Source organism: Hemicordylus capensis, chromosome 1 (genome assembly GCF_027244095.1).
Source record: "Hemicordylus capensis ecotype Gifberg chromosome 1, rHemCap1.1.pri, whole genome shotgun sequence".
Lineage (NCBI taxonomy): Eukaryota > Metazoa > Chordata > Lepidosauria > Squamata > Cordylidae > Hemicordylus > Hemicordylus capensis.
Genome location: NC_069657.1, coordinates 142,834,001 through 142,857,341, shown reverse-complemented (window position 1 = coordinate 142,857,341; position 23,341 = coordinate 142,834,001). Strand labels below are relative to the sequence as shown.

General features: G+C 43.8%; 1 protein-coding gene and 1 long non-coding RNA gene across 3 annotated transcripts; one reads left to right on the top strand and one right to left on the bottom strand.

Annotated features, from left to right (window-relative positions):
* The first annotated feature begins 2,515 nt into the window (after positions 1–2,515).
* Positions 2,516–22,343, top strand: LOC128340470 (snaclec coagulation factor X-activating enzyme light chain 1-like). 2 transcript variants are annotated; one of them, XM_053285590.1, is made up of 6 exons: positions 2,516–2,672; positions 5,131–5,246; positions 9,841–9,987; positions 19,946–20,060; positions 21,387–21,459; positions 21,912–22,343. In XM_053285590.1, exons 1-6 carry the CDS (start codon positions 2,621–2,623, stop codon positions 21,931–21,933), a joined length of 525 nt encoding a protein of 174 aa, XP_053141565.1. In that variant the 5' UTR covers positions 2,516–2,620; the 3' UTR covers positions 21,934–22,343. The 2 variants fall into 2 exon arrangements, with proteins under 2 accessions (XP_053141565.1, XP_053141564.1); XM_053285589.1 differs by having other exon boundaries at positions 21,909–22,343.
* Positions 10,450–16,386, bottom strand: LOC128340471 (uncharacterized). Its single transcript, XR_008313735.1, has 3 exons — positions 13,565–16,386; positions 13,102–13,463; positions 10,450–11,810 (listed from the first exon to the last, which is right to left on the bottom strand). It is a non-coding gene; the product is annotated as an uncharacterized LOC128340471 (long non-coding RNA).
* Positions 22,344–23,341: the final 998 nt, after the last annotated feature.

Genomic DNA, 23,341 nt, shown 5'->3' with positions numbered 1-23,341 from the left:
CCAGCTCTGCAGGTTTTCAGTGTGGTTTAGTTTTTAGAGCAGGGAAAAGCCAACCATAGAGGGCACCAATAGGCTAACACCCATCACATCACCAACATATCTCTGCCTCTAAACATCTTGAGAAGCTTTTAAAAAATGGTGAATATCTTTAGCTTAAATGTATATAGGCTACTTGAAAACATCATTTAGAAATGAGGAAGCTCACCTGGAGGGCACATGGAGGGAGAGACAAGATTAATGACTGATCAAGCATTTAACTTTCTTGGTAGGTATGTATGTGTGCACAATGGAAGAAAAGTTAGTACTGGAGCAACGAGAGACAAACTGGAAAGCAATGTTGTCCCTGCTTACTTCAGAACATTCATAACACAGGTTTAACTCTAGGTCTGTGCAAAGTGGGCCTGCTTAACTTCAGGAACCACTATGGAGCTTCTGAAGGGTACCCAATCTGCCTCAGCCCTCTTTGGCCCTACTACAAGGGGAAGAAAGCTTCAGTCCCCTTGCCCCCTGCCTTTCAAGCTATTTATCAGGACTGGCAAGGAGACAATACCGTAGTATTTCTCTTTGTTCCCCACTGCAAGGGAGCAAGCAGCCATGTTCCACTGCCTGACTTTAAAAGGGACACTTTTTTTACCTTGTCCCATGGAGTCCTGGGAAATGGCACAGGTTCTCCTGGGATTGGTAGTCTTTTCTGAGGCTGCAGCAATGGCTTGCCAATCAAAAAGTTCATTTTCATACTCTTTCTGTTGCTAATTCAGTAATACGTTCCTGGAAAGCAGATAGCATGGACTGATGTGACGAGCAGAGTAATGATTGCAGACAGTTCTGAGGTGCCTGTGCTTCTGCAACATCCAAAGCAACAACCACAGTGTTTCACAAAAGTGCTCTTGAGAGCTAATACTTAAAATTGCATAATTGGACTTGAGTTATGATCCTTGAGTGATGAAACCATGGAAGTGTCATCGCACGAGTGTTGGACTAGGATCGTGAAGACCTGAGTTCGAATCCCCATTCAACCATGAAACTCACTGGGTGACTCTGGGCCAGTCATGTATCTCTCAGCCTAACCTACCTCACAGGGTTGTTGTGAGGGTAAAAATAAGCATGTACACCACTCTGAGCTCCTCAGAGGAAGAGCGGGATAGAAATGTAAAATAAATAAATAAATATTAGTACAAGAGTGTCTTGCACAACACTATGGGTGTTGCTTTAGATGCCTGCAACAGTATGGATGATTCAGAACTGTCTGAGCTCATCATGTCAGTCAGCCTGGTGTCTTGTTCAATAGAGAGGACAGCCAGCACCTTAAATCTCTCTTGTGTCACAGCAGAATGTAGGTATGTCTTCACTAGTTTCTATCAGGAAAAGCAACATTCTGCGGCTGCAACAGTTACTGGTATGCTTACATGCTGCTTTGGGGCATGTCAGCAGCTTCTGGTTGACCACTGTGGGAAGAGGTTACTGGACTAGATGGACCTCTGGTCTGATCCAGCTGGGCTTTCCCCACATTTTATGATGGTTCTGCAGTTTATCACAATACTAATTGCCACTGCCACATGCCACAAAAGTTACAAATTCCTTAATAATGTGTGCTGGTTTTTTTGCTCTGAAATGCATATCCCAATGATAGTTTATATTAATTCAGCGTAAGTCCAGGTTAAAGCAGCTGAAAAATAATCATGACTAGAATTAACAAAGCTAAGGGACTCTTTTCTGTCTCTGCAGGACACCAGTCCAAATAAAAACCTTTCTGAACAGTTATTTTATTTGTTTTGTATCACCTCTTCCACTTCTCCCACTTACAAAAGTATTCTGAAAGAATGTAAGTGATCAGCCTATTTTTTAAAAAATTCTCCTCTAAGTCTGAAGGCTGCAGTTGAGATATGGCTGACTTTTATTACTTTTCAAATATTAGCCTGTGTGCATTACATTAAAAACACTGTTAAAATAAAAGCCTTCGTGAGATTTATCCCAATTACAGAGAAAGGGCAATGCTTATTAAAGAACAGAATATATAGAAACTCTTTCCTGTTTGTGTGAGTGTGTGTGTTTGTTTCTATACTGCTTTTCATTAAAATAATCTCAAAGCGGTTTACAGTATAATTAAAACAATGCACAATTAAAATACAAAAGTACAGATATTAAATAGAAATATAAAAATATCATCTCTATTTACAAATCTAGATAAAACAGTAATACACAAAATACGAAGCAGAGCCACATCTTTACTTGTTTCCTAAAAACCTTTGTGGAAGCTAAGGAGCAGGACTAGGAGAGCCTTCCCCAGAGCCTGGGGGCAATGACTGAGAAGGCCGTGTCCTGTGTGCTAGACAACTGTTGACTCTCTGTGTGTGGTGTGTGGGTGTCAATGGGAAATCAGATAAGGAAAAAAGAACTTGAGCCAAAGTAAAGAATGCCATGGAGTAGCATGAGCCAGAAGCAAATTCCTGCATCTGGTTCACTGCAGTGTTATTGCTCAATCTTCAGCTAAAGCTGGGCACCTATAAAGAAGCTCAGTTTCTCTCTCCATAGTCAGCTGCAGCAGCAACGTCAGCTAGCAAGCAAGGTCATTGTGCAACTGCTTCCTGACTTCCAATCCCGCTTGCATTTGCTAGCAAATATGAATCCCTGGTCCTCTCTTTGCTTCTTGCTTCTGATTTTCTTCATCAATGGTGAGTTCAGGCTGATTTAACTGTGAAAGGGTAAAATGAGAATTAGGGGACTTCTCTGTTGTAAATCACCCAGAGATGAAAGTTTGGGGTGGTATGAAAATTTGATAAATAAATATGCACTATCACTGATGAGAGTACAAAGAGCAAGTATAATAATAATATCCTGGCAAACATCTTGCATTGCCCTTCTCCCTGAATATTGTCCTCTCCTCCTCCTTTTAAAAATAAACAACCTGCCTAGAGAGCAGGAGGCTGTTGGTTCGAATCCCCACTGATGTGTTTCCCAGAATATGGGAAATTCCTATATCGGGCAGCAGAGATATATAGGAAGATGCTCATCTCATACTGCATGGGAGAAGGCAATGGTAAACCACTCCTGTATTCTACCAAGAAAACCACATGGCTCTGGGGTCACCAGGAGTCAACACTAACTCGACAGCACAACCTTTCCTTTCCTTTCCTATGCAGATAAAAAACTTTATATACATAATGGATTAAAAAGGCACCCATAACCAGGGAGGGGAGGGGATGTTTAAGTAATTCTAAAGTGTGTTTTAGATTGTTCCTTATGCATAGCGCAAATGGACTTTACAAAGTTTCCAACTTGGTTTCCTTTCCATAGCTGTTATTTCAACAGACAATAACCTCCAATAATTCACAAATTTCTGGATTGCTTTAAAATGTTTTTCTCGCCTATTGTGAGTAATTCATGTTATTTTATTTAACACAATATCCCAGACCTTTGAACCCAGTTGTTAAGTTAGGGTCTCTTTCTATATATATATATATATAATATACAAAACCAGAAATATTACAAATGTCCAATACCAATGCCTAATAACAATCTTTACAATTCTATACATTTTAAGCAAAACATAATTAAAAACCTAATCAAGCAGAGAAAGAGAGAAAACAAAACAAAGAAAATATAAAACAGAAAAAAATCAATTTTAATTACTTCTTTAGCTTTATCTTAAATAGAGAAGCAGGGGGAAATCCCATAACATATATGAATATTTTAAATTGAGGGAGGTAGTACTTTCACATTGAAATTAACCTTGTCTTTTTAAAAATAATATTTTTATTATTTTATCCATAATATAAGCAGAAAAGAAAAATAGAAATGACAAAAGGGGAAAAAAAAGAAGTGATCAAATGATACAATTACAATGCTTCTCATTATAGTCTGTATACTTCCACCTGAGTTCTTTACACCATCATCTCCCTCTCCCCTTCTCCAATCTGAAAGATAAATGGCTGCAAAATTAAAAACATTAACAGTGAGGTCAATAATTAGTTTACCTGCTATCTACACAGAGCATTCAGCATTAAATTTCTCTATAAAAAGAAACCAAATCTCGGGTGAGGAACCAAACCCTGTGATATATTATATTGAATAAATGGTTCCCATGTCTGAGAAAAAGAATCTTCAGATTTGTTCTTAATATATGCAGTAATTTTGGCCATTGATCTATAATCCCAAAGTTTAAGATACCGATCGTCTAGAGACTGAATCAGATTTGTTTTCCAGCAAGAAGCATAGAGTATTCTTGCCACCGTTATGAAATTAACCCTGTCTTAATTACCTCCAATAACATGAATGGCTGTGCATTATTCTGAGTTTTATCTCTGCAATAATGAATAAATGGACCGTTTTTAAAAAACAAATCTGTCTTCTCACTTTATTTCCTCCCTCTCTCATCCTAATAAAACTAGTTAGTTTAACCAAGCTGGCGGAGCCCCATGCTTTTAAAATAATATCCAGCATATTCTAGGAACATTCTAAAACCAGAGCCACGTATCATCGGGAACAACCACCCCTAAATCAGTTTCCCATTTTGTGAGGTTCTGATTCTGGATCTTGTATAGGTCTACTTCTGAATTCCTCCCCCACCATCCACTTTGCTGTAAAGCACTTTTGGAGAGGGATGTGTATATTACATCAGAAGCTCAGAAAGATTAGCACTGGGGCAATGAGATAAAGGTAAAGTTGTGCCATCGAGTTGGTGTCAACTCCTGGTGACCACAGAGCCCCATGGTTGTCTTTGGTAGAATACAGGAGGGGTTTACCATTGCCTCCTCCCGTGCAGTATGAGATGATGTCTTTCAGCATCTTCCTATATCGCTGCTGCCCAGTATAGGTGTTTCCCATAGTCTGGGAAACATACCAGCGGGGATTCGAACCAGCAACCTCTTGCTCCCTAGGAGAGTTACTTCCCCTTTCTGGAGCAATGAGAAGCAACCTTAAAATGAAATGAAGGGAAAAACAACCAGGGAGCCACAAGCAGCTACTCTGAGGCTGGAGGCGATGTGAGGCACCACACACCACCTTCCTCTCCCTGGAAACTGAATAGGATATGGATGATGGTGGTGAGTAGGAAATACATGGAAGTACATGGTGACTAACACACTCTGTTTAATCTCTTAACTGCATTTTGGTCCCTTCTCTTTGCAACAGCTGCCTGTTCCCAAAATTGCCTCTGTGCCCAAGGTGCTTGCCAGTCGGGCTGGGTGCAATATCAGAGTGCCTGCTATAAAGCTGTGAGTGAACCAAATAACTGGACTGATGCGGAGGTAAGTGACTGATGTGATTGATGTGGCAATGGCATCCAAATGGCCATCTGGGCACTTTCCAGATTGCACGCTACCACAGTGTCACGATGTGTATCCCTTAAGTGTCCTTCCATACTGCCTGTGTCTTGAAATCGCAGTCCCTGTGCTGTAAGCAAGGTGCCATTCACATTTCCGATGCCTTCTTTTGAATTTTATTGCTGCATTACAGCCCTATAACGTCACATCTGTGTTGCAAAAAAGTAGCTGAATTTGCCCATTGTAGGAGGCAACGGATTTCAACTGCGGTTTCAAATCAGCACTACAAAACATAGCCATTTAAAACACTTTTTGCAGTGTAAAGCTTGCTATCTGGAAACCACCCAGGGGCAGAAAGAGAACAGTCATGTGTGTCCTTTGCTAGTTTTGATTTCTAAGAGCAAAAGTCTGCTATGTGACAATATGTTGAGCAGATCCTTGGTGTTCTTTTGGTGGGGCATTTCTTGTTAGAAAATGTAGGTATCATTTCCCTTGGATTCCTTTCCTCCCAAGCTGTTTTACAGAGAGCAGGTGACATTAAGATCAAACCTAAATGGGACATGAAGCAGACATGCACCACCGAAAACTAGCAGGCTCCTGTCTAGCTCCATCTCCATGACATACAATGGTTCTTTCTTGAGTCATGATAACACAATACTCTATGAGGTCATTCATTCACACTATGAAAAACTGTGTTCTAACTGGGATTGGGAGCTGTGTGTGCTGAGTGCTCCCAATTTTTGGTTTGGTGGAAGCAACAGAGGAAGAAAAGCTACCCAAGTTTTTCTCTTACCTTGCTTCTACACAACCAAAAATTGTGTAGACACATAGCTCTACCCAGGTAGAACAAGTGTCAGAGAGGGCCACTCACTGAGACATGCGTTTACCACCTTCAGCAGTGGATGCACCTTTAGTGACACATTTAGTTTGGGCCTTAGGGCCTAGAAGTGACCATCATGGCTAATCTTGAAACATGATGCTGACCAAATGTCATCTTTGTCAAGTACAGATTGATACAGCTGCTCCATTGTCCTGCCTAAAAACAAAAGTGGTAGGACTGTCACCCAGTTAAAGACACTTTAGTTGATGAATGATATGGGGTTTTCATCTAAGGAATGCTTAATGTTTTATTTATTTATTTATTTATTTGATTTGATTTGATTTATATACCGCCCTTCCGAAATGGCTCAGGGCGGTTTACAATTAAAACAGAAAACATTAAAAACAATTAAAACAGAGATACAAATATAAATACCAATTTAAAACAACTTAAAAAGAATTAAACTATCAAAACAATTAAAACCCTGAAAACCAGGTATTCAAACAATTAAAACTGATTAAAAACCCTGAAAGGCCAGGCCAAACAGATAGGTTTTAAGGGCTCTCTTGAAGGACAGCAAAGAATCAAGATTACGAATTTCCACTGGGAGTGCATTCCACAGTCCAGGAGCAGCTACAGAGAAGGCCCGCCTCTGAGTCGTCACCAAACGAACCGGTGACAACTGGAGACGGACCTCCCCAGATGACCTTAACGTGCGGTGGGGATCATGTAAAAGAAGGCGCTCTCTAAGATATCTTGGACCCAAGCCATTCAGGGCTTTAAAGGTAATAACCAGCACTTTGTATTTTGCCCGGAAACATATTGGCACCCAGTGTAACTGTTTTAAAACAGGCATCATATGGTCTCTCCGGGTTGTCCCAGAGACCAATCTGGCTGCCGCATTCTGAACTAACTGAAGTTTCCGGACTACATACAAAGGCAGCCCCACGTAGAGCGCATTGCAATAGTCAAGCCGAGAGGTTACCAACTGATGCACCACTGTTTTGAGGTCATCCTCTTCGAGGAATGGGCACAGCTGTCGAATCAGCCGGAGCTGATAGAAAGCACTCCTGGCCATGGCCTCCACCTGAGATACCAGGGTGAGGCCTGGGTCCAGGAGTACTCCCAAGCTACGCACCTGCTCCTTCTGGGGGAGTGTAACCCCATCCAGCACAGAAAGATCTAACTCACCCCTCAGATTCTGAACCCCCACAATGAGCACCTCCGTCTTGCTTGGATTCAGCTTCAATTTGTTCTCCCTCATCCAGCCCATTACTGCCTGTAGGCAGGCATTTAGAGAATGAGTGCCATTTCCTGGAGATGAAAAGGAGAAGTAGATTTGGGTGTCATCAGCATACTGATAACACCCAGCACCAAACCTCCTGATGACCTCACCCAGCGGTTTCATGTAGATGTTAAAAAGCATTGGTGACAGAATGGAGCCCTGAGGGACTCCATATAACAGCTCCCATTTTGAGGAGCAACTGTTACCAAGCTCCACCATCTGGAATCTGCCCAAGAGATAGGAACGGAACCACTGCAAAGCAGTGCCCCCTATCCCCAACTCCCCCAGGCGATCCAGAAGGATACCATGGTCGATGGTATCGAACACCGCCGAGAGATCCAGAAGAACCAGCAGAGTCACACTCCCTCTGTCGATTCCCCGGTAAAGGTCATCCATCAGGCCGACCAAGGCTGTCTCAACTCCATAGCCCGTTCTAAAGCCAGTTTGAAATGGGTCTAGATAATCAGTTTCCTCCAAGACTGCCTGGAGCTGGTCAGCCACCATCCTCTCAATCACCTTGCCCAACCAAGGGAGATTGGCCTGTAGCTGTCCATCGCTAAGGGGTCCAGGGAAGGCTTCTTTAAGAGTGGTCTAATCATTGCCTCCTTCAGGCAGGGGGGCACCCTACCCTCCCTCAGTGATGCATTTATGATATTAATTAGGCCACCTCCAACAATCTCTCTGCTAGATAGAAGCAGCCAAGTCGGGCAAGGATCCAGAGAACAGGTGGTAGGCCACACCGCCCCAAGCAGCTTGTCCACATCCTCAGGAGTCACATTTGATTTGCATATAACTTCAACAGTAGTTCTGAAGGAAAACACACATTTTTTTTTTAAAGCATGTGTTTATTAATTATTTATTTATACTTACATCCCTCTCTTACAGTACATGAGGCTCTGAGGAGTCTCCTGTCTTGGTCCACACTCACTCAGCTTCAGCAATGTCAGAGCATCAGACCCACTTACCACGCCCGACATGTTTTGCTTTCAGGTCATGCCTCCATGTCTCGCAGTGGGCAACGGCTTATTAGAGGTGACCCTCCTCCTCTCTCTCACACTGGACAGAATGCCTAGTCTGAGGAGACACCTTCCCTCCACAGTCCTTTGCAAATACTCTTTTCAAAAATATTGAGCAGAATCCAGACTAATGCTGCCCTCATGTTAGAATGTGATGCATGTGCAACAGGGCTTGCCAACCCCAATGCTAATCTTAATGCTCTCCCTGCCCCCATACGTCCCTGAAGGCTGGACGACTCTGATGGACATATGTCAGGAGCACCAGAGGGCGAGCAGGACTGGTAAAAATCACTGTGCGTGCAAAACATTCTCACACAGGGGAAGCATTAATCCAGATACTGCCTGATAGGTATTTTTATTTTAATCTGCTGCCTAATTAATTGGGGTCACCTTTTTGGTCCATTGCGTTTTAATTGATCAGTCAAGTAACTGACTAAATATTGCAGCCTTGCTTATTTGTGTGGGCCACTCGTATGCACATGGCACATCAGCGCATCAGCACCACATTTGCTGTGGTTATTGATCACTGGTGTGCTACATGTATATGAACCAATATGTGATGTAAGATGCTTTTTAACTATGTCAATTGTGTAGGAGCATATACTCAAGGAAGTGCTTTTTGATGGCCTCCACAACACTGCTTACATCTGCTCTTAGTCTGTATTTACAGGAGACCTAAGAGCTTGTTAGATATCTTCTTATGGGAGGGGAAGCCAGACGCCAGGCATAACTTCCCAAGACAGTCTTCTTCAGTAAAGTACTCTTTGACTCATTTAACCAGCCACAGAATCCATGCTTGACTTATCTACCCAGAATCCCTGATGGCTCCAGTCTGTCATTTTTGACAAGTGAGGATTAGCACAGCACCGGCTTCAGCAGCTGTTTGCAGGAATCTGAGGCACTGAATCCAAGCCCTGCCAAAAGCCCTGTGTAGATGCTGCCATCAAAATCAAACAAAACTCACCCAGGGATTGCACCATCGATAGTTAGCTACTCTGCAACATATTTTGGGTCTTTATGCTAACTGTCGGATATAATCTGGCAGTATAAAATAATATAATCCATCCATCAGGATGTATGTCAGCATCCATTAGGATGTATGCTGCCTAATCAAGGTTGTATCTGCTTCCACTCCAGGCAGACTTTGCTATCTTGTGCAGATAGGAATTCTCAGTGTTGTTTTGAAAAATGCACACTTCTGATTCTCATGATGGTGGAGAAATGCTGAAATTACGTTAAGGGTTTAAACAAGCTTTGGTTTACTGTGGCCAGAGAGTATGAGAGTTGTAGTTCAACAACGGCTAGAGTGCCAAAGGTTGTCTGTCCCTGATGCTGGCTGTTGCTGTACTGGTTTGCTGAACCTCAGTGAAGCATTTGAGTGGCAGGTGTTGCACTGTATTGGCTTTTCATAATACAGGCCGCTTTGGGATAGTGAATTTCACTGTGACTTTCCCTCAGATATCTTGCAGTAGTCTTGGCAAGAATGCCCACTTAGCCTCCATTCACAGCGCAGAAGAAAATGACTTTATTTTTCACCTGATGGGCAAGCCATTGGAGTATACCAAGGGACAGGCTTACTGGATCGGTGCTCATGACTCTTTCAAGGTAAGTGCTACTTTAGTCATTCAGGACAACCAAAAGCAGAACTTGAAATCTGAATTACTGGGCTAGAAATATCCCAAGAGATATTTAAGGCTCACAACTTCCACCTCAGCCACTCATTCTCATGCTTTGTGCCTCAGAAGACTAACAAGGTCTTCTGAGGCACACAGGGTTTTATGCCCCTGCTCAGTCTCAATCAAACCATCTACATGCTACATCTACATTCAAACCAGTGGCAGCCGATAGGGGTGGAGTGGTGTGTAGCAGGGAAAGAGCCTTAGGTGGGGCTCACTCACACTCTTCTCACCTTCTTCTCTCCCCACTCACTATCTTTTTTGCCATCCTCTGAACCCATCCCAGTTTATCAATGTCCTTCTTACAATGCAGTGCCCAGAACTGGAACAGTGAGGCTGACCACTGCAGAATAGGTTGTACAGCACCTTCCTCCCACTCATGATCCCCCCCCCCCAAATGATTGCCCTTGCATTGATATTTTTCAGCAACCATTAATGCAGTAGTTAATAGTCAGGAAATTCATGTTTCCTGATCTAGTTCCACCTAAGAGGAAAGAAGTGATCTTGGAGAAACTTGAAGTCCTATGAGTATCAGCTGTGTAGTTCCTATATCAATTAAAAACCCCAAAGAGTAAAGAATCCATGTCCATGTTTATAGCTTTTATTGTTGTGAGCCACCCTGAGCAGTAGTGCACAGCAGGAGCGGGATATAAATATTTTAAATAAATAAATAATAAATTAATTTTCAATTTTTTTAGTATTCTATTTTTATTTTCTGTGTTCAGCTTTTGCAAGTTTTTAAACATTATCATATTGATTTCATTTCTATTCATTTCTAAAATAGCCTAATCTAATGTGTGATCCCTGCTGGATGCCCAGAGGAAGGCGAAAAACCTCCAGGATCTTGGCCAATCTACCCTGGAGGAAAATTCCTTCCTGACCCCAAAAGTGGCAGTCAGTGCTACCCTGGGCATGTGAGCAAGGACCCAAAAAAAAAAAAAAAAAAAAAAGCCATTTGCTTAGGCTAGACTGATCATTTCCCATGTCCGCCAGAAAATCCCATCATTCCCAGATATCAGTCAAGCCCCATCTCCTGTTTTGATGGAGGCAGCTGATGTTTCCATCAGCCAGTTGCTTCTTGTGCATCAGGCAGGTTTATAACAGTTCCGCAGCAGCCATGCCCCATCTCCACCCACCATAAGACCCCGAAGAGCTACTTCTGGTTGCTTGTGATTTTGCCTGGGAGTTCCATCGCTCCAAGACACTGGTCTCTCTACCTCTTCAGTTTTCACTCCTCCACCCCTGAAAGTGACAACCTGTTGAAAGAATAATCACAACAGAAAAATATGTTTTGCAGCCCAAAGACTTTTTCATGTTTTTCAAATCCTTTTAAACCCATGAAGAGAAGGGGGCAACCACTGTTTCTCTCTCCTTCACAAAAGCTAACCCTAAAGTGATATCACTCTCACCTGGCAAGAAGATTGGAGGCCTTACCTCCTGGTCCAGAAGCATTATCGATCTTGACAGGAACTGAGGAACCATTCCTTTCCGTTCACATTTAATCACCACTGAAGGCGACAATCTGTTCAAAGAGTCTTCAAACCAGAGAAATATGTTTTGCAATCCAAAGAGAACAATACAGAAGCCAAAAGTCTCACCTGAATATTATTGAATTTGGAAGTGTCCATTGTGTGATGGGATCAACTCATTCCAGTTTGAGATTGTGATTACAGCTGCATTCTCAATCTCCTCCTGTCTCTTCACTACTTGCCTGGCATGTTCCAGCTGCATAGCTGCATCCTGGTTTCCCTTCTACACTGAAACAGAACAGCCAGTGTTTGTCAAGCAAATGATCACTGATCAAATTAATGTCAATCAGTACATGATAATTGATGGTCAAAAGTGATCACCTTTACAAATCTTTGCTGTAGGGATATGCAAACAGGTTCAAATTTGAACTGGTTTGGTTCGAAGGTTTGAACTTGAACCAAACAGGGCACTGAATTGGCAATACCGGTCTGAGTTCAAACTAAACAGGGCCTGTTTCTATTTGAACTAGTTCGAACTGGTTCAAGCCTCCAAAACTGGTTTGGGTGGTAGGCACCCATGGGTGCCAATTACCACCTACGCCCCAAAGCAATCAGACACTCCTATGATTTTTAATGATTTTTTTGAAAAAAAAATCTGCATTTCCCCCATAGGGTATAATGGGACCTCAAACTGGCCCATTATTCCCTATGCAAAGCAAAGAACCTAGGGGCACAAAACTGGGGTGTGTGATAGGCACCCAGGGGTGCCTACCACCCACTGAACCCAAAGCAATCAGACAATCCTGCAATTTTTAATGATGTTTTGAAGATTTTTAAAATTTTTGCATTTCTCCCATAGGAAATAATGGGCATTTGAGGCAGCCCAAAGTGGGTCTGGGGGCAGGGCACAGCAGGTTGTGCCACAACTCTCCCCAGGCTAGTAGGGTTTATGGTTTTTTAAAAATAATTTTTAAAAATATTGTAGCCTGTTTCAATGCAATGAATACTGTGTGACCTTAATTGCTGTGAACTTTTGAGTTCACAGCAATTAAGGTCAGTAGGCCACACACTGTTCTACTTATATGAATGGGGGAGGGACTCCTATTCATTGTATTGAAACATGCTAAAATCTTTTTAAAAATTATTTTAAAACCCTGTAAACCCTACCAACTTGGGGCTGCCAGCGGGGAGTTGTGGCCATACCTGCTGTGCCCTCAAACCCACTTTTGAGTGCCCAGGCACCCCCCCCCGGGGGGCAACTGGGGCATTCTCAAATCCCCATTATTCTCTATGGGAGAAATGCAAAAATTGGAAAAATCTTCAAAAACTAATCTAAAATCGCAGGAGTGTCTGGTTGCTTTGGGGTTTAGTGGATGGTAGGCAGGCACCCCTGGGTGCCTACCACCCACTCTGATTTTGTGCCTCTAGCTGCTCTGTATAGGGAATAATGGGCCAGTTTAAGTCCCCATTATACCCTATGCAGAACCTTTTAGAACTGGTTCAAATTCAAACTGAACCGGGCGGGTGGGGGGGGGGGAGCGTTGAGCAAAATCAAAACCGAGCCTACTACCCACCCTGGTTCAAAGCTGGTTAGAATTCGAATCAAGCAGGCCAATCCAGTTATGTGCACATCCCTACAATTCTGCGCAAGCATTATCTCTTCTCTCCTTCCTCTTCACCCCATAGTAAACTAATGAAACAAAGCACGTGTTTAATCTGTCCTACAACCCACAGCCAAAGAGGTGTGTCAAATGTTCCTTCCTCATGTACTGTATGGAAAACAGAATCTACCTTTTTGGCTTTACCATCACAATTTTGTAGATCTTACACCAGAAGTAATACGTCCTTCCTTCTTTCTTAACTGCTTTGGTTGCATTAGGAGTCAGAGGAGTAGTGATAGGATCTCCCTCAATCTAGGACTCTGCAATGCTTTTTTCTGAAAAACAAAACCAAAGCAAAACTTTTTAAAACTGTGAAGAGAAGTCAACCACTGTTTCTCTGCCTTTCACAAGCCCTGTAATATGACATCTCTCTTACATGAGAAGAAGACACCTGAAGGCCTTGCCTCTTGGTCCAGAAGCATTGTCTTGATCTTGACAGGAGCTGGGAACCTTTCCCTTCTTCCTTCATTGCCAAAATATTGGACCCTAGTGTGATCCCTGTGCTTGTTAGGGACTTTGGGTTCAAATTCTTTCTCTCCTAGGCATGCACTGGATGATTTTCTTGAACTAGCTGTTTCTCTGAGCCTTTTTTATTATTCACATAGAGAATTAGACACTGCAAATAAAATGGTTAAAAGGCAGAGAACTGCCCTCAGGCTTAACCTAGATACATAGGAAGAAAAAATAAATGGCTCCAATACATGTCTTACTTTCTTTTGAAATGCAAAAACAAATATTCAAAATCTTCCTTCATCCATTCCCTTCAACTTACCTGTTTTGCTTGGGACTTAACCAAACACTTGTCTCTGTTAACCATGGAGTTTCCAAGAGCGTGAGTGTTCATCCTAAGCACTCCAAAGTAGAAATATATTGGGGGTGGTGGTGTTTGTTTTTTAGCCAAATAAACTCCATGAGAGTGCAGAATTCCTTGCCATACAATAAGTATCCCCCATTTCCCTCTCTATATTTGACTCATTGCCAGTGTGCTAGAACCTTGTCTTAACTACACAGCCTCATTTCTCCATCCTCCTCTTCTTTCTCAAATACGTCTGTTATGATTTTCGTTTCATTTCTTATATTTCTGCATTTGCTTTTTTATTCTTCTTTCACACACTTAATGTTTGGGTTTTCTTCTCTGTCCCTTCCTTCCGCCTTTATTTTCCATTTCCTCATAAGTTTTCTGCATTTTTCTTGTCCCTTCACTACTTCCTTTCCTCCTTCATCATCTTTACTCCTGTTCTCTCCTTTGCCAGGTGCAAAGGGGCCCTTCATAATTTGTGCAACATTTTTAGGCAGAAATAAATATGAACTCAACTCAGTGAGTGCTGAAAAGATGCAGGGAGCCATTACAAAGAGCACATTGCAACCAACTAACATCACCTTCCCACTCCAAAATAGTGGGGGCAACAAATATGAAAGTGTGAATGAGAATTTCTGAAAAATCCAAATGTTGATGTCCATCCTCATATTTGAGGGAGATACTTCAATTTCACCGGGCTGCTTCCAGTCTTGGGGGTAGAATCTAGCTGTCAGAAACTTAAATTTCAGTGAAGGGAATCAGAATTCCAGCAGCAGAAGTTGAGTTCATCAGCACAGTGAAATTCAAAAGTTGGATTCAAATGTCAATCTTTGAAAGTTTAGATATGAATAGGACAGGGCTTTAAAAAAATGTGCCACCAGACACAAAACATACAGTTCCAAAAACAAAAGAAATTGTGCACTTCACAAATGCAAGTCATACTTAAGTTGTATTATGTAAAAAGTGGATGCAAAGAATGAGAAAAGTGAAGGAAGTTCACTTCTAGAACCCAGCCCTTGATCAAGCATCTCCATTTCTCCTCCTCCTGCCAAAGATGCTTCCAGCAGTCTCCACTGCTACTCGCTACAGAGTCTTCACCAGTGATATAATAACACTCTTCTGCCACAATGCTGTCAGATTCCCAGTTCTGAGGATTTTCTCCCACACTATGGAGACTTCTCAATGACATGGAATGTGAATCTAGGCAACAAGGTATGTGTGTGCAGACAAAGAAAAGGCACAAGTGTGTGTTGTAGTGGTGCACACTACATGCACAAATGACACCCTCATACATTGTGCAATTCTGAATGTTCCTTCTAAAAGGCCCTAGAATGGGACAGCTTCAGTTTGGGAATGTGAGAGCTATAAATGACCCATGCCTCTCTCCAGCTGCATTGCCTCTTCTGGAGACATCTTGCCTTTGGAATCCAGTTAGGAGCCCACCCAGTGCTGAATTTCATGTTCTCCTCCTATGATCTGAAACAAGGGAAATCCAGGATGGTGGGCATGGGGGACTCCTCCTTCTTCCTCCAGTAAGCAGCTGTTAGTTTTTGCTTCTCCATTATACAATCTTCCTCTTTTTCAGACTTCTTATGTCTGTTTTTTGTGGCTCAACAACTCTTTACCCCAAAGTGGGACTGACCTTGTATTCAGTTTTCAGCAGAGACTGGGGATGAGCAGGAATGACAATGTTTCTGAGTTAGTGCAGTTGAGCTCTTGAACTTTAAGGCTGCTGGTCCTGCTTCTGTCTGAGATGCACATATCCTGATTCTGCCAGTTGACCAGCAACAGCAGCAACATTTTCAGAAGGCCAGGGCACAAGATACTCCCTGGAAGTTTTTCACACAGGGCTTTTAGTTTTCATCTCCTTTGGAATGGAGCTGTGCATTCACATATCGGCCAGATTTACCCCAAACTCTCAGTGAGCTATCTGGGATCACTTAAAACCCAATTCGGGTTTTTCATTGCACGTTAAGAATGCAGCCCAATTTATATCCAGGGTAAAAAAAAATATCCACTTTTTGCATTGGATTTTTAGGGGAAATTCGAACTTGCAGTAAAGCTTCGCAGTAAACCCATGGTAAAGCCTGCTGTCTGGGAAAGCTCGTGGTACTTTGCTTCCCTTCCCTTGGGCTTCCTGGTCAAACCTTTGCCCACTTTTCTTCTGGCCTTTAAAAAAAAACAACAGATCTGTCCCTGACACATGTCACACAGCCTCTTTGCCTTATGCCACCCCTTCCCGGGCTTCTTACCTCCTCACCACATTTATTAAACCATGCCCAACAGCTCAGTGACACAAGGAGTTGTTTGGAGCAGCAACCTTCCTATGAGCATCCATCAGGTCCTTCTACCACCAATTCCAAGGTTTAGGGGCCCCTGGGCAAACCGCCCTCCATGGCCCCCCTCGTACCCAGGTGTAGGGTTGCCAGCCTTCCAGGATTGGCACAGAGCCTCTAGGAACTGGCACCAATCTCCAGGAGACTACTGAAAGCAATCCTGGAGTTTTCAGTGGTTTGGTATTGTGAAAAATGTTGCGGGCGGGTGGGAGAGGAAAGAGTAAGTCCAGGAATAACTTTAGACAGAGCAAGCAATCTGTCATGATTCTAGACCTCCGAACACCCCAGGTGGGGGATGGGGTGGGGTGGTTTAAAGGAGGAAAATGCCCGGGAGACATCTGTGACCCAGTCACAGGGTGGCCCTGAACCACTAGGAGCCCCACACCAGGTGAACCAGGAACAGCAACCCTGCCAAAACCTGATGACACTGCCTTGCCCACATCCTCCAAGTCAGAAGAGTCCTCTGAGGACCTCCTGGACATGTCAGAGGCCCCTAGCATCATCAGAACAAATGCCTGCAAAATCAGGCAAGGCCCCTTTGATTGCCAGGGCTTGCCTATTGTCACCCTGCCTCAGCAGCTGGTGAAAGCACCCAGCATTCTGCTGAGACTGAGAGACACTGCTGGAGCAACATCCTCCTGTTACAGTGCTTAGCTCCTGCTGTTCCTGGTGAGCTCTGGCCATGGTTCTGACAGGTTGCTGCCCCGGGTCTGAGGCATCCCTGTATGCTGTCGATATCCTGGTGCAGCCCAGAGCAGAGCTTTGGGCCTACCCATTCCTGCTTGGACTGGACCCAAGAGAGTTGTTCCTCCGCTACCACTCGGAGGTTGTGGGCACAGAGGTGGTCTCTGTGACCTGCCGCGGGTCCTCAGCAACTGCTTAACCACTGGCCCTGCCGCCATCAATGTCACTTCCTCTGCAACATTCTGGGGCAAACCTGTCAGACAGCTTGGAAGCCGCAAACGTCTTCAGCCAATCCTGACCCAAGCAACACCTCTTGGGTTGCTCCCTTTTGCCTTCCTGCCATCCAGAGGGACTCAAACTTCTCCAACAAGACTTGTTTTCCCTTCCTCATCCTGGTCCTGCAGCTGTGTGTGTGTGTGTGTGTGTGTGTGTGTGTGTGTGTGTGTGTGAAAGAGAGATGCTGCAGAGCCATAGGTGCATCACAAGGGGAGATCCCCCATCACCTTGAGGTCAGAGTGAGGTAGACAATGTGTCACTTTCAAGTGCTGCTGGTGGTAGGATAACACCTCTGCTTTTCACCTGCAGCTGAGTTGCCTCTCCAGCTACTTTCCCCATAGCAGAGGTCCCAGCTCTATTTCCATTAGTAAGACAGACACTGCTGTACACCCTAACAGAGACAGCAGCAGGTCATCTCCAATACAGAGTTGATGCACAACACCAGCCTCTGGCATGCAAAGTGAGAAAGGAACAGGTGTGCCTACTTTTCTGAGCCACCCTGAGTAGTATATGGCACTGGAGGGGCAGGACATAAATGTTTTAAATTAATAAATAAATGGCAACATTAGAGGGTCTTGTAGAAGCATTGTGACCATGCATCAGACCCTCTTCAGACATTATGTTCTCTGTATACAACCAATGAGTGGGCAGGGGTGGGGGGGGGGAGAGAAGGGAATGGATCAGCTAGCTATGCCTCTGTGTTGGTGGCATAGCTAGCTGTGTCCGGGTGGCCACATCCTCAAGCATCTGCACATTCAATGCTTTTCAACAATGTGGAGCACTGACTGAACATGGCTGGTGGGAACAATCTCCCACCTCATTTGGAAAACACAACATGCACCCACCACTTGAGAGGGTCCAATCTAAATGTCTTAGGGCTATTTTCTCAACCCCTTGTTGTGTGTCTAATGCAAAGTTGCGTCTGGAAGCAGGCCTGCTAAGTTTGGAGACCTGTGCCTGGACCTATACTTTCAACTTTCGGTTGAAGCTAGCTGATCTATTTTCCTTCTGGCCTAGCTCCTTTAACTTTTAAGGATGAATATCCCTCTGATTGGATGCATCTGATCACTGAAAAGTTAAAATCATTTGGGTTATCAATGGAATATCTGCTCCCTCTGGGTTATGATTACGCCAAGGTATCATAAGCAGCACACCAGCTTGATCTAAGCCAAGCATCAAGCTATGCAAGGTTTGGAGATGTTAAACCTTTACAAAAACTGGTCAAATATCTGTACAACTTGACATACCCAATACACAGGAGAGCCCTGAATTGGCTAGGCTGGATGTGCTGCCCTCTGCAGTAATGGATGGTGGGTTTAGGAGAGCCCCCTACCTGGAGAGATTGTGCCCCTGTGGGAATGGGGATGTTGAGACTGTTGGCCATGTACTCCTCTACTGGTTTTTGTTGGGGTTTTTGTGTGATCTACGTTTTAGATATTTAACCCTTTTGTTTTAAGATATCCAAATAACTCCGACGAGTTTTACATACACTTATACTTCTTTCTGATAGTCACACCAATGTTTCGCAGCAGGTAGCCAGGTTTTGCAATTAAGATCCCCACATGATGTATTAGAAATGGTTAATTTAGGTTTTTAGGCTTTTAGGTTGCTTCATCTTATCTTATTTTACTCTCATGTGTTATCTATCTATCTATCTATCTATCTATCTATCTATCTATCTATCTATCTATCTATCTATAAATTAGTGTGTGTGTTCTTATATATCTGCACTAATATTTACTCTTAAGGTTCTTTTAATTTGGATCTGAGCTGTAATTTGTTTATCTGATCAAAGATAATAATAAACTAAACTGAAACTGCATGCACCCGGGTGCCCCCTCACGCAGAGGAGTTAACATCTGAAGAGGGCTTCAGTACATCTGAAGCTGTCTTATCCTGAGGTAACCCATTGGTCCATCTAGTCCAGTCTGTACTCTGGCAGGGGCTTCCCAGGGTCTCAGGCAGAAGTGTTTTCCCTTAGGGAATCAGGGATTGGCTTAGCTGGGTGGTTCGGCAGCATGCCTTGCCTGAGCCTCCTGGCCTCCCCTCCCTTTTTCTGGCTTTCCCATACTGTCAGTGGGGCAGCTTGAAGAGCTAGGCAGTAGAACACAGGCACAACAAAGACCTGTGGTGGTGTGGGGCAGGGAGAAGAGAGGCTGATGCGCCCCAGTGAGGGAAGATGGTGGGCAAGTGAGGTCGATGATGCCTCATTAGAGGAGGAGGTGGGGACCCAAAATGGATATGTGGCCTCAGGGCATGTGCCATGTGCAGAGGAGAGCTGGTCTTGTGGTAGCAAGCATGACTTGTTCCCTTAGCTAAGCGGGATCTGCCCTGGTTGCATATGAATGCGAGACTAGAAGTGTGAGCACTGTGAGATATTCCCCTCAGGGGATGGAGCCGCTCTGGGAAGAGCAGAAGGTTCCAAGTTCCCTCCCTGGCTTCTCCAAGATCGGACTGAGAGAGATTCCTGCCTGCAACCTTGGGGAAGCTGCTGCCAGTCTGTGAAGACAATACTGAGCTAGATAGACCAATGGTCTGACTCAGTATATGGCAGCTTCCTATGTTCCTATGTTCACTTAATCCAGCCATGCCCATTAATCATTTTGCATCTGGATTGGTAGCTAACTGTGATTGGTAGCTAACTGTGTACCTCTTTTCTCAGGAGGGAGTCTTTGTGTGGACAGATGGTTCTGAATTCAGTTACCAGACATTTGGTAATGGACAGCCTGATAATCTGAATGGGGAGCATTATCTGGGGTCCTGGTTTCTTCAAGATGGTGAGAAATTATCCAATATCTATTAACAAACGCCTTTCCCCCACTGTGTGAGGAGAGCCCTCTATGGCTTTGAGGGTGGGGGTTGTTCACTTGAGTGGGAATGAGGCTGTGTGCAGAACAATGTAAAAACGATGTGCAGGTGTGTACACAGACACTCTGAGAATGTAGTGATAGGAAGCAGAAGAGAAAAAGCGTGGAAATCAGTATAGAGGAGGTGAAATTCTCTTTAATTCTTGTTTCATCCAAATTCCATTCCTTCACATTGGGTGTTGGTAACAAAGTAAGATCCAAGCATCCAATTGTTTTTCAGTACTTTGGTGTATGGAAATGGTGCTTATTCTGTGAACTTGCACTGCAATCTAGAAATGGGTGGGATAGGTAAAAATGGACCACAGACAAAGTCCATGCACAGTTGGCCTGCACCCCTAAGGAGACAGCCAAGCGCTTGCTAGGAAATACTTCATTGGTATTGCACTATAACTCTGGAAGAGCATAATCTGTAGAAGAATCCAGAAAGGTCATTCACACAACCATTTCTGGCAGGTCTGGGAAGGGTTGGGAAGGGCTGGAGAAAAGGCAGGACACAACCTACCTCTCCCCACATGATCCTCTCTGCTCCGGGATCGCTCACACTGTGCACCCACATGACTGGCATACGAGTGATCCCAGAGCAGCATGGGGGCCATGGAAAAGCAGGCTGCGGCCTCCCTCATCCCACAGAAAACCATTGTGTGGTGCACTGGGGAATTTCCTCGCTGCCGGGTACACCTTTTGTCTGGCTCTATGCTGGCAGCCTGAGCTTTTGTACCCTCACTTTTAGCCTGGGTACAAAACCCGGGCTACCTGGTGAAGGAGCTGGGATCGGAACTGATCCCTCCAGTTCTTATGTTCATCCCTACCCGGACTAGCGCTGCCAGACCCAAGTAGGGCTGGTTGTGAGAACAACCTCATATTCTGCCTGCATAAGCTGTGCCCAGTGATCTCAATGAGTCTAGAGAACACCCAGACGCAGCTGACACAAATCTCCCTTCCCTTCTCACAATCTCTCAACGCTATTCTATGGGTCATGTGCTAGCAAACATGCCATCGTTACGTAGCACCTTGAGCTTGCAGTGGAGGGGTTATTTTAGCTTTGCTTACATTATTGCAATATGTTGCATGCCAGATTAGCAGGGTGCTCTGGTGCTGGGTAAACAGACAGAGAAGATTTTGTGCTATTCATCATGTGCCCCAAGCGAAGCTTCAAGGTTTTTGTTCGTAGCAGAGCTGTCCATCTTTGCGGCTTGACTGTTCCTCCTGAGTTGATGCCTTCACTCTCATTTTCAGGATTTATCACATGGAATGACTATAAACCCTCATGGCAATTCCCGTCTGTTTGCAAATATGCTCTGGGAAGCAGGTGAGAACTGGATTCATCCTCCTCAGAACTGGAGCAAATATTTCTGCTATTCCAGTGACCTCCTTGTGCTCTGTAGGTTCCATAATTGCACTAGATACTATATAAACATATAGGATACTCTATAAACATATAGGAGCACTAGGTACTATATAAACATATAGGAGCAAGCATTCTTCTGTTCAAACCTTTCCAGCCATGGCTGCCATTGGACGGTCTTTCCAATCAGGATAACGTGCACCCTCTGATAAAAGCCCTCCAATTCCTGGAGATTTTTTCCAACTAAGTGCCCATGCTTAGTTGCCATGCTCACAGATCTTCTCCATTCCCTCATCCCCACCATGTCAAACTTGACGGCAGACACAACCAGTCCATCCCCTCCCAATAGTTCTCCTATGGCTAGTTGTCTCGCAGTTTGACTACCACTTGTTTTTCTTTCTTGTTTTCCTAAGCAGTATGTGCTGCTCTTCACAATGAACCATCTAGGACTGGGGTCAAATCACTGACATGAAGCAACAACAACAGCAACAGCCTGAAACCTTCTCTCTGGCCTTAGAGGTACCTTGTCATGCTGCTGCTTGTTCCTCTCTCAGCCCCCTTCCTTTGATTTTCTGTAGAGAATTTCTAGACTAGAGCCTTATGCAGGATCCTTTGAGACACTGACGTTCCACAAAAAGCGAAACATGCTGAATCTGTTTCTGACTGACTCCCATATGACAAAGACGAATGAAACCGGACACCTGAAAAACTTCTGTGACAACAATAAAATGGATGAAAATATCACCTGCTCCCTTAATGCAGCTTTGTGTCATGAATATAACTTGCCCCCCTTTTGTGCTTGACCTCACAACATATTGAAGCACCAAGGGGTGGGGCTGAGAAAAGCATATGGGCCTTTGAGTAATGATTGACAATCATCTATGGTAACAGGGGTTCTCAACCTTGAGTCCCCAAATTTTGTTGGACTACAACTTCCACGTCCCATCGTCCCAACCTACAATAGCTGACCATTGTGTCCAGAGATGATAGTAGTTGTAGTCTAACAACATCTGGGGACCCAAAGTTGGGAAACTCTGTATAATAAGAGAGTGCTTGCTTTATTTCACATTTCCTGGAAACAACACAATGACCATGTTTATAGTGAGCTATTTTTCAGATACATGCAGCTTTTCTCAGTAATTTACGAAGTGTGTATGCTGGAGAGAGAAATACACAAAAAGCCTCCTGGGGATTTTCCTTGATCTAATACATTCTCTAAGCGCAGCCTTGCACTGAGTGATTTAAACCACTTGACCTGCCGGAAGGGCCATTTGCAAGCTTTTTAAGTGGAATAGCTCAGACTTGCAATTTAATGTTGAAAAGTTTGCTGGAGCGATGATTCAATATATGGAGGCTCCAGTATCGGTCTCTTGTGGTATGAGTCCAATATCTTCACAGAGCCAGGCCACCTAAAGTTGTCTTTGTTTTATTTTAAAAAATTCAGATATCTGTCACTTTAGCAGTAGCATCTCATAAGATTTTTTTAAAAAATCCTTCCGAAAATATTAGCTAGGGGCTTAGTTTAAAATGGTAGCTAGCATTTGGGATGCAGTAAAGGGGATATGTAAGGAGACTTGATAAATGGTTAGCAGCCATCATCTTGGCCTTGGAGAAGAGGAAGCTTGGTCTGGGTGAATATGATGGCTGTATGATGTAGGGTCTTCTCCTCCGTTTGGGGTTATTTTCTGGGGGGTCTGGCATTTTGCGCAGCCACCTAATAGAGCACTGGGGAAGTAACTTGCTTAGGGAGCAAGAAGTTGCTAGTTTGAATCCCCTCTGGTATGTTTCCCAGACTATGGGAAACACCTATATCTGGCAGCAGCAATATAGGAAGTTACTGAAAAGC